The following is a 12,043-nucleotide window of genomic DNA, read 5'->3' as shown; positions in this document are numbered from 1 at the left end:
TTTTGCTTGTTGTGGGTGCTTAGGATTGCTCTATGCAATTCAATTTAATTTACCAAGAGACATAATTTCTTACTTGAGTGTCAGTTTGAGATACATTATTTTTTAAGGTTTTTTAAGGGATTCTTTTTTTTTTTTATTTCTTTTTTTGGTTTCAATGTATACACCTCTCCAAATGTGTGTCTGCATATTTGAAGAAAAAAAAATGAAGTATTATATTGAAGTTTGGTATGTTTTCAAGTTACACTTTCCAAATAGATTGAACATTGAAATTTGTCATGACGTCAATAGTATACTCAAGGATATTAATTCTCCCTGTTCAAGTTATGGTGCAATGAAGTTTTGCTATGAGCTAACTGCTAGTTGGAATGGGGCAGCTGCTAGTCCTTTTTAGAACTGGATTTGGTTTTCCTTCTGTAACTGTGTGTTTGGTTTAATGAATATCTCCTTCCAAAAAAATAAATAAAATAAAAATAAAGTCGTACTTTTTCAAAAAAAAAAAAAAAGAGAGACTTGTCATGTTAACATGAAAATCTTGAAAAAAAAACCCACTTCATTTTTTTTTTTTTAAGCAATTCTCTGCAAACGGACACCCGAGTGATTCTTAAGGTCCCTTTCAGTTGGGCATCAAGAACCCATCCAGTTAAGAGAAAGAGAATGAAGAAAAATGAAAGACGGTGATGAGTGGTGACAGTGGCTTGCTCTTTTGGTAGATTTTGTGGTAGAAAAGAGAATATGAAGTGCTGGAAAAGCAATATAGCAAAGATATGCTTACAAAAAAGGGAATCATTAGCATAAATTCATAAATTCAACACCATCCATGCATTAAGTGAATGTCTCAAATTATGTATTTTGTTGCTTGCTTGCCACAAGTGACGTCTGAAATTTTCAAATTGAAGAGAGAAATAATTCAATATGGAAATCATTCTGCCTTCCAAAAATTGTAGAATTCAATAAATATGGTAGATGGATTATTAAAGTAACAGAAAATTATATTCCAATATAAGCTGTCCTCCTTCGAAGGACATTCCGATTTCTCTTCTCAAAATCCATGCAAGAATAGCAGATTCTCTACGTGATGGATAAAACAAAATTCTGTATGAAAATAAAAATAAAAATAAACCTATCACCTGTACATTTCTGGGAAACAAATATCACCAGAAGAACACTGCTAATGATTAGAACTAGACAATAAAACCCTGCCAAAATCTAAGGATCTTAGGGTTGAACAAAACTAACAAGGTTACTGGTGTGAACCAAAATTTTTCAAAATCCCATCACTGAGGAAGAGAGGTTGAGCAAAGGCTCCAAAGCACTTGGAGCAAACTTTCTAGCAAACAAATAACAAATAGATGTTGTCCCCAAATTGTATTGGCAGGGTGTTCCCTTACTCCTTATCGATTGTATAAATTCTTTGGTTATATTAGCCTCTCCATATGTTACCGGGTGAGGGCCTCCAATTGACCAGTCAACCCAGGTCACAGTACGATTAGAATTCAGTGAGCCATGAAACATGTTGATAAAAGTTGGTAAGTAATGCTCATCAGGATAACAAGCAGGCAAACAATATTTCTTGAAAAGGGTATAGTACTTGGTATCTGAGACGATATATACAGCTAGAGCACGATTAAGTTCAAACCATTGAGACCCTTTTCGCCATTGATAGAGTTTAATATCAGGAAGCATTCTGCGGCTATAACGACCACGTCCATAACGGGTAGGCTCATCATAGGACTCAACAAAGCTATGAGCTGACCGAGTTAGATATTTGTAGACAGTTGAGAAGTTATAGACAGGGATGCAACTTTCAGAAACAAGAACAAACCGCTCATTTGAGAAATCAAGCAAGGCATTGGCTAAAAGACGCTTCTCTGCATCAGCCAGTGTTACTGTTCCCCAATGAACTTTCTGCAAAATATTGGAAGAAAAATTCATGATATAATATAGTGGATATGAAGAAAGAAGAAAAGAAAAAATAAATGAACGAGTTGCTCATTTGCAAACAATAAATTGCGAGGGAAAAAAGCAGTTACAAAGTTAATATAAATACAAATGAAGAGAAAGAATAGCAAGGGTAAAATTATCTGTCTTCAATGAGAGAATTATTTGACTTGGGACGAGAAAAACTTTCCAACATACTTTCTAATTACTTAGTTTGAATAGGAACGATCATTTTGTAGAAACTCTTCTCTTCCCTTATAGGTAATAATTAGAGAAGAAAAACAGGGTTGAAAAGAAGCTTAACTAAACTAAGTAAATAGCACGAAATCCTATGAACTCAGTCATGGCTAATAAGCCAGGATCAAGGAGACAAATCATTTTGTTGAAAGTTAAAAAGCAAAACTGAAGAAAGCATTTATGGACATATACTTTATCTTGACATTCTCTGAGAACAATGAAGCCAATAATGTTCAGACGTAGAACAATCAGATAAAAACTTGCATGTCATACTATTAAACTCAAAAGAATCAGGTAAAGGACTAAAGGCAGATTTCAATACATACGTTCCAGATTGAGAATAAATCTTTTCTGATAAATTGTATCTAATTCGGGATATTTTTCGAATTTTATTCATTTTTCCAAATTAGCATCATGGTATTTAAACTTGATATTTTTTATTTTTAATAAAAACTTAAAATGTTTTGTTTAGCCCAAATAGCACTCTCTTCGAATTTCAAATATATTTAATTGAATTTCCCAAAGGTTTTGTGTGTTTAATTCTAGGAAAATATACTACAAGAAAGATTTACAGTTATTTTTAAAAAAAAAACTTTCTGCAAGAGCAAGTAGAATTAATTCACAAGCTAGTTTCTATCTTATGTACGGCTACCTTTTCTCATATCATCATCTCAATAAAAGAAACTGGATTAGAACTCTTCAATTTGTTGCAGGTATTAAAATAAAAATTAATGTTGACTATTCAAAATACCATTTATGCAACAGCAAAACATATCAGTAAACATAAGAAACTAGAAGCTAAGAAAATAAGTCATATATGGTTCATACCTGACTTGGAATTTCTCGTCCATAAAAGGGAGATGTACTAGAAACATTGAGCTTAAAACCAGGAACAGCATGAACATAAATTGAGAAAAGTTTCTCATGCCCCTGAAAAAATTTCTCCCACAATGGCAGCAATGGCAATGGCCCTCTTGTCAAAAACATAAATGCCACTTTAGGAACTCTATTGTAGGGAAACTCTTCTTTGGTTGGCACCATTGAAGCTCTCCAAAATAGCTCATCATCGGACATATAATGTGTTATGTTCTTCGGTCTAACAAACGAATTCATGCTCAAACAATCCTCAACCTTGTTACAATCCTTCACAACAGTACAGTTACCATTCTTAACAGCCTCAGGAGCATCAGCAGAGAAATGATTGATAAAAGAATAAATCTCTGCCTTTGAAACAACATGCTGACTGAAATGCGAGGTAGTTACTAATCCGAAAACCACACCAGCTACGAAAACAACCAAAAATGAGAGAATTTGCACGAGTTTAAGTAAACCCATGTGCTTCTCACTGTCATCCTTGTCTCTACTTCTCGGCATTCCTTTCATCCTAATGTTTCTAATACCTTCTTTCACTATTTTTCTATACCAAATATCACAATACTTCAGTCTCTTAATCATACAATTTAAACTCGTTCAACTGAGACAAGAGCAAATACATGAATATGATTATCTAATCTAAAGCTTCACAATTTCAGGAAAATATTAAATAAATAAATGAAATTTAAACAAACCCAGATAATTAATCATGAAACTCAAGATATCATCCACTAAAGCAACCCAAAATAACAATAATAAATATATTATATGGAATTTTTACCTCAAATGACGCGGCTCAACATTCAATTGGTCCCTTTTCGGCTTTTTAAATATTGTTTCCGAATTCAATGAGCAGAAAGATAAATGAATTTGCTAGATGAATTAAATACAAAATTTGAAAGCAAAAAACGAATGGATCACGATGTGTTCTCTCCCTGGGTGTAGGTTGGAGGTAGGTGTAGGAAAGAGATGGAGAGAGAAAAAAACGTGCCCAGAAAACAAAAATAATAAATAAATAAATAAATAAGTTGTTTCGTGCGAATGAAATAATTAATCAGATTGAGGGGTGCGAAGGTCGGATCAGGAGGTGGGGTTCTCCATTCCAAACCAAAACTCTGTTTAGAGAGAAAGAGAAGATGAATGAAAGAAACATAGAGTTGACATAGAAAATTGGAAGGAATGTAATGTGAGTTTAATTAAAAAGGGTCAAATAGAATTGAGGATTGGCCGTTTTGAAGTGGAAACGGAAACGGTTATGGTTTAGAATAAGTAGTTTCCCAATCAAACCCCCCAAAACACTCGTACTTTTTTATTTATATTTTATTTTATTTTACTTCTGATTTTTTAGATTTAAAATTTGAAATATCAATTTATTAAAGTAAATAAAAAAACTTGTATTTTGTACTTACGTGGCGGTCGAGGATCTGTTTTCGCACATTAAGTAATTCATTTCTTGAATAAAATGGATGCAGTCAAGTCAACCTCCACCTTGCTATCTTTTTCATTCATACAAATAAAAATACAAAAATAAAGAATACAATTTGAGTTTGAATAACTCGAGCACTACCCGACTTATATTTTTAAATGGCTCAGTAGAAGTGTTCGCAGTGCGGGTGGTACGGTTTTTAATTATTTTTTCAAACCAACCCGCACATGCGGCTTTTCTAATTTTCCAAACCGCACCCGCACTGCGATACTAAAAAAACCACAAAAACCGCACTGCAAAAAATGATGCGGTGCGGTGCGGTTTCTGCAATTTATGCGGTTTGAACTATTACAATTTTTTTAAAAATCATCATAAAATAATAAAACTATCATTAATATAATTATTCCAAAACACTTAAGAAAATACAACAAACTTGAAACTAATAAAAGTTATAACAACAACATGTACAACTAACATACTTTCAGCAATAGATTAAAAATAAAACAAACACAAACTTCCAACTCCAAATTTCAATACACATGTATGGGCTTGGGTTTGTTGCTAAGAAGAGAGGGTTTGTAAAGAGTTATGGATTTTGCCCTAAGATTAATGGGCTTGGGTTAGGCTCATATGTATGGGCTTAATTAGATAAATATAAAAATTAAAATTTTAAAACATGCAGTGCGGTGCGGTTTAATAATTCAAAAACGCAAACCGCACCGCACCGCGAAGAATTTCAAACTGTATTTTTTTGCGGTGCGGGCAGTTTGAGCGGTTTGATGTACACCCCTATGACTCAGTACGATACGACTTGTATTTTAAAAAGCACGAATAATATAGATTGAACTAGTACAATACATACGTATTTACAGTTGTAGAGGCTAAAATCTACAATGATCGGAATGAGCGTTTGTGGGCACCGACAACCTGCAGAACAAAGACAAAGGATGACCGTGAAACTTTGGGACACCGGGGTGGTGCCGGTCGAAGGCACTCCGACGGTCAAATCAGTAAATTTATAGTGCAAAGTAGAAAAGATAATAAGAAATGTAAATAAATACTTCCTATGTGCGATGATTGGCGGTCAAACCTTGCTCACCGGAATGAGAAAGAGTACGTCAGATCGTAGAGAAATGATAAGTTTAGTCGAAAAACTATAGAAAGAGAGTGAATATTCGTATATCCTTCAATCTCCCCCTCAGTCCCAGCGTGGGCCTAATTATTATCTTAGGAAAACGGCTACCTCTTGAAACGTGGTCCATTCCTAGAGAAACGATCTTCCTCCACTTCTCCAGGGATGAGCGTCATCTTTTAGGTTTGTTCCTGGATGAGCGTCCTCACATCAACGCATCACTTAGAGGTTGATATTCTCGCTCCGCTATGCTAGGGAGGATCGCTATGGTCGTGGGTTAGTTGGGAAACTTAACGTTCTTCTTCCTCCACGTGTCAACCCTAATATTACACTTTAAGATCAAGATTTATTGTGGGTTGGACCTTCGAATATGGGTATGACCCGAAAGGCATGGATTGGGCGTGGCCCATGTGAGCCATTGGGCTTACGGGTTTCTTATTTCTGACTTGTAAGTGGGCTTTGTAAGTACTTCGATCGTTGGGCCTTTTTGTTGGGCTTAGAGCAATTTTTGGCCACTACAGTTTGTCCCTTGCTCTTTAAGTTGAGTTATACTCAAATCAAAGAGCATTACTCGTAGGCGTGCATGATTGACTCAGAGTGCCTGTAGCGTGATTTTGGATCTAGAATGATTGGGCCGACATAAGTTGAAGTAGTTAGACTGTATATATCTATAAGTAATTTTGTTTTGATGATGGCTTGTTACATCAGTAATTTTCAAGACAAGTGTACTGTTTATCTTCAATATGTTGGTGCCTCCTCTTGTTCAACGTAAAATTGTAGCTAAATAGAGTTGGAGACAATTCGAGCAAGGGAATGACTAGAGATAAGTGAATGAGTATTGAATATAGTTTTCAATGAGCAAAACATTAAAAACTTCTGTTCGATGCCTTGTGTATGGCTGAGCGTCAATAGATTTAGTGGTTCATATGAGATTTTGTCCCTTATGATTTTATGAGTGTGAAGCAATGTTGGTTTTAAATACTTATAAATTTAATCATATGTATATATGATCATATTTTACATAGAGAGTTTTCTTTGATGTTTATGATCGATGTGATTGGACAATACATGTTGAGTATAAACTTAGTATATGGGTGGACAAGTAATAAAAGACTATATGTATATACATGGTATGAATACATGTTTCTACTCCATGACTCATAATAGATTCAACAAAATTTGTTTTGTAGAGGAGCTGTTCATTGGCATGGGCTCTATCTTATAGTAGAGCAGGTACTATGTTTAGTTTAATTAGCTTTAGGGTGTCCCTATATATAGATTTAAGTGTGAGGTGGTAATTTCTATACTACTAATAAAAATGATGTTGGGTTAGTGTATCACATAAGAATATATATATATATATATACCATGAAAGAGGTCTATACAAATATTAAATTATATTTTGGAATGGTACCTTAGTGTGGTGCAGTCATTCATGTGCCTTATAGGCCATGAAAAAGGTTTATAAGGATATAAGATCATTGTACAGTGGAAGAAGTAAAAAGCACACAACAAACATGACATGAGTAAGTATTGTCACTTCATATCTTAAACTTGACGTGAAATGTGAATAAACAATATATTTTAGTGATTGGAAAATACCACCGTAGGTAGGTGTAGTGGTCTAAATAGGTACTACATACATATATGTGTGTGTATATGTGAGAGTGAGGTCTATTACACTAGTCTTGAGTTGACCATTCTGTTGGGTTTTGTGCCCTAAATAAAACCCATTTCAATATAATCAAATTTACTAATTAATAAAGATCAGAAATCACATTTTATGTTGCATGGTTCACATGATTTATTTCATGATTGTTTAATGTATAAATTCTATTAAGTCCAGAACATATGTATTTGTTCATGATTATAGTGTTTTCAGCACAATGGAATATAATCATGTTTATATGTTCGAAAGTTTAATTCCCTGATTTGTCAGTTCACTAGATTTACACTGGCATGATAATCAGCGATAGGTATACTTACACCTTGGATAAGTGTTATGTCCTTTCCAGGGTATTGGCAAAGTTTACCAGTATCGGATGTATGGAGTATACATTGGAAGGGACCGATATTGAACTTTGATTAGATATGATAAATTTACCGTAATATCTATTCAATTCAATATCACCTAGTTGATCTTAGATCAAATGATCTTAATCCTGACATGGTTAGGTTCGATCTCAAGAGTGTTATTCATGTTCTTTGATTTGTTAGTTAAGCCTACTTTTTGGTCAGGGTGATACGTACATTTTGGGAACATGGTAGTGCAATTGAGTGGGAGCGCTAAACATAGATATGGAATCTATAGTTTCTATAAGTATTTAGAAGTGAAACGATGATTTTCTTCGAGCTTGGCTGAATAGAGATAAATGATTGAGATCTCATTTTAGTGATTATATTATTTCACGAAAATATCATTTATAGGTGGCCAAGTGTTTTAAGGATAAAATACATTGAAAGGGTGTAATGGTAATTTTATCTCTATGCAATGTAGATCATCTATAGAGGATCATTGATTATTGGGATTATAACAATGGATAATTAATAGCGTATCTATATCGTGGAACAAATAAAGCGTTCTATATGACTAAGAGTGCAATTCTAAGTTCTACAACGTTCTATATGACTAAGAGTGCAATTCCAAGTTCTATGCGTGGATGCAACAAGGAATTAATAAGTCAGTGAATTTACCTGGTAAGTTCTGGGACTGCTTATTGGAAGCTCGGTTATATAGGTCCATGGTCCCCATACTAGTTGAGACCATACTGCTTGTAAGACTCAGATAATTGATTTTAGTTAATCAATTATAATTCTAAAATTAGACTATGTCTAGTTTATGAATTTTTACTAAGCAAGGGCTTAAATGTGAAGAAAAGAGATTCTAGGATTTATTTGTTCATTAAGAGACTTTGATTAGTCTAATTGATAAATATATTAAATGACAATATTATTTAATAATTAATTTTTAGTTATTAAATAATTAGAATTGGCATTTAAGTGGTTAAATTGGAAAATTGGCATTTTTGAGAAAATAAGATGGGAAAATGACAAAATGGCAAAATTGCAAAGTGGGCCCATTATCCAACCCATGGCCGGCCACTATGCATGGATTTTACCATTTATTTTTCTATTATTTTAATCCTAATTAAATCTAACATAAACCTAGGTGGTTGCCTATAGATAGATAGTGATGGCTCACACTTAAGATTCATGAAATTTCACTTTCAGAAATTTTTCCTGAGCCTTCTTTCTTTCTAGGCTGAAACCACTTCTCTTCTTTTTCTTCTTCATAATTTCAAACCTTGAGTGATAGAGTGAATGTTCACACACATCAAGTGGTATCTCAATCATAGTGTGGAAGACTGTGAAGAATCCAATCAACAAGAAGGATAATCGGGCTCAAGGAAGGAGAGAAAGAGATCTAGGTTCAGATCTTGATAATGCTCTGCTACAGAAAGGAATCAAGGGCTAGAGATCTGAACAGAAGGAGTCATTATATTCTACTGCACCCAATGTAAGTTTTTGTTGGAATTTATTTTACCAGGATCTTAGATCTACTCACAAGTATGTTGTTTAACACCCTAAATATTTTTCTAAAACGATAAATAAACACATATAAAGTAAAGAAAACCTTACATTGGTTGCAGCAGAATAATATGTCTCCTTCCACTCAGATCTCTAACCCTTGTATCCTTTCTGTCGCAGAGTATTATCAAGATCTGAGTCCGAATGTCCTTCTCTTTGTGTGTGATCCTTCACAGTCTTCCAATCTATGATTGAGGTACCACTTGCTGTGTGTGGGCACTACTCTATCACTAAAGGGGTTCGAAATTGTGAAGAAGAAAAGAGAGAGAGGTAGGGTCGGCTATAGAGAGAGAAATAGGAAGGCTCAATTTTTCTGAAAAAGGCAATCTTTGATGTTCTGACAAAAAGCTTGAAAAACTTGTTGAAAACTTGTTGTTTGACTGAGCCATCACTTTTGATTTATAGGCAACTACTAGGTTTAGGTTAGTAATTATTTGGCATTAAAATAATAAAAATATTAATTGGAAAAAGATAACCAAGTGGCCGCCCATAGGTGTTAATGGGCATTACTTGGATTTTGTAGTTTTCACAATTTTTATTTCTATTTTCTCAAAAACGCTAATTTTCCAATTCTAATCATTTAAATGCCAAAACTAATTATTTAATAACTAAAATAGATTATTAAATAATATTGTCATTTAATATAATTATTAATTAGACATATAGAGTCTCTTAATTAATAAATGAACCTAGAATCTCTTTTCTTTACAATTTCACCCCTGCTTAGTGAAAATTCACAAATTAGACATAGTCTAACTTTAGAATTATAATTGATTAATAATAAATCAATTATTGAGTCTTACAAGCAGTATGGTCTTAACTAGAATGAGGACCATGGATCTATATGCTGAGCTTCCAATAAGTGAACCAAATTTACTAAGTAAATCCTTACTTATTAATTCCTCGTTGAATCCACTCTTAGAACTTGGAATCGCACTCTCGGACTTATATAGAGCATTCTATATGTTTCACGATATAGATATGCTATCTCATTTAACCATTGTTATAATCTTAATGTGATCAAAGATCCTCTATATAGATGATTTACATCGAGATGGGATAAATTTACCGTTTTCACCCCTCAATGTATTTGGCCCCTTAAGACACTTAGCTACCTGTAAATGATGTTTTAGTGATCTAAGAATTAGTCACTGAAACAAGAGCTCATCCATTTACTTCTATTTAACTAAGCTCGAAGGGAATCATCACTTGACTTCTATACACCAGTAGAAGCTATAGATTCCATATTTATGTTCAGCGCTCCCACTCAATCATACTATCATGTTCCTAAAATATACGTATCATCCTGACCCAAAAGTAGGCGTAACTAATAAATCAAAGAACATGAATAGCACTCCCGAGTTGAGCCTAAGCATATCAAGATTTAGATTCTTTTAATCTAAGATCTGTTGGAAATATTTTACCAGGATCTAGATTTACTAACAAGTATGTTTCATTAACATCCTAATATGAATTCTAAAACAATGAAATAAACACATATAAAGTTTAGTAAACCTTACATTGGGTGCAGCCGAATATAATGACTCCTTCTGTTCAGATCTCTAGCCCTTGATTCCTTTCTGTAGCAGAGCATCACCAAGATCTGAACCTGGATCTCTTTCTCTCCTTCCTTTGATGCTGAATCTCCTTCTTGTTGTTTGGAATCTCCTACAGTCTTACACACTATGATTGAGATACCACTTGATGTGTGTGGGCACTCACTCATTCACTAATGGCTGAAAATATTTAGTGTAAAGATAGGCTTAGTATTTCGAATTGAAGAACAAAGAAGAAGGAAGAGGTCTCATCTAGGGTTTTAGCTTTGGAGGCATTAGTTGGATAATGAGACCATAACCTTTCTTTTATACTATTCTTCAATAGGGTTAGGGTTGAATTAAATGGATTAAAAAAGAATAAAATATTGGGCAATAATTCACTCATGGTCGTACACTTAAGTGAGCCAATCTCTAGTTACAATTTTGCCACTTTATTTCCACCACTTATTCTTCTTTTCAATAATACTATATTTTTCAATTCAAACCTATAAATGCCAAACTATCTATTCAATACTTAAAATAACTATCAAATAAAATTTTCATTTATAATATTTATTAATTAGACTCTATAAAGTCTCTTAATTAACAAATAAACCAAAACACTATTTCTTCACAATCAATCCATAACATAGTGAAAATTCATAAAGTAGACATAGTCTAATTTTAGAATTATAATTGATTAATCAAAATCAATTAACTAAGTCTTACAAGCAGTATGGTCTCAACTAGTATGGGACCATGGGTCTATATATCCGAGCTTCCAATAAGCAGATCAAGAATTTATATCTTAAATTCACTGACTTATTAATTCTTCGTTGAATCCACGCATAGAACTTAGAATTGCACTCTCAGTATATAGAACGCTCTATATGTTCCACCATATAGACACGTCATTAGTTATCCATTGTTATAATCCTAATTTGATCAATGATCCTCTATAGAGATGATCTACACTGTAAGGGATTAGATTACCGTAACACCCTATAATGTATTTTATCCTTAAAACACTTAACCCCGTATAAATGATACTTCAGCTAAGTGAAATGAGTACTCCATCATTTATTTTCGTTTGGTCAAGCTCGAAGGAAATCATCCTTTACTTTCTATTTGTCAGATAGAAGCTATAGATTCCATATTTATGTTAGCGCTCCCGCTCAATTGCACTATCATGTTCCCAAAATGTACGTATCACCCTGACCCAAAAGTAGGCTTAACTAACAAATCAAAGAACATGTATAATACTCTTGAGATCGAACCTAAACATATCAGGATTAAGATCATTTGATCTAGGAT

The 12,043-nt window shown here is 33.6% G+C and overlaps 1 protein-coding gene across 2 annotated transcripts; it reads right to left on the bottom strand.

The window, feature by feature from the left end:
• Positions 1–925: 925 nt before the first annotated feature.
• On the bottom strand, positions 926–4,336 carry LOC115715179 (glycosyltransferase BC10). 2 transcript variants are annotated; one of them, XM_030644010.2, is made up of 3 exons: positions 3,830–4,336; positions 3,004–3,649; positions 926–1,905 (listed from the first exon to the last, which is right to left on the bottom strand). In XM_030644010.2, the coding sequence occupies exons 2-3, from the start codon at positions 3,628–3,630 to the stop codon at positions 1,264–1,266; spliced, it is 1,269 nt and encodes a 422-aa protein (XP_030499870.2). In that variant the 5' UTR covers positions 3,631–3,649; positions 3,830–4,336; the 3' UTR covers positions 926–1,263. The 2 variants fall into 2 exon arrangements, with proteins under 2 accessions (XP_030499870.2, XP_030499871.2); XM_030644011.2 differs by having other exon boundaries at positions 3,004–3,592.
• Positions 4,337–12,043: the final 7,707 nt, after the last annotated feature.

The sequence above is a fragment of the Cannabis sativa genome, chromosome 4, assembly GCF_029168945.1.
Source record: "Cannabis sativa cultivar Pink pepper isolate KNU-18-1 chromosome 4, ASM2916894v1, whole genome shotgun sequence".
Taxonomy (NCBI): domain Eukaryota; kingdom Viridiplantae; phylum Streptophyta; class Magnoliopsida; order Rosales; family Cannabaceae; genus Cannabis; species Cannabis sativa.
This window is presented reverse-complemented; position numbering and strand designations above follow the sequence as displayed.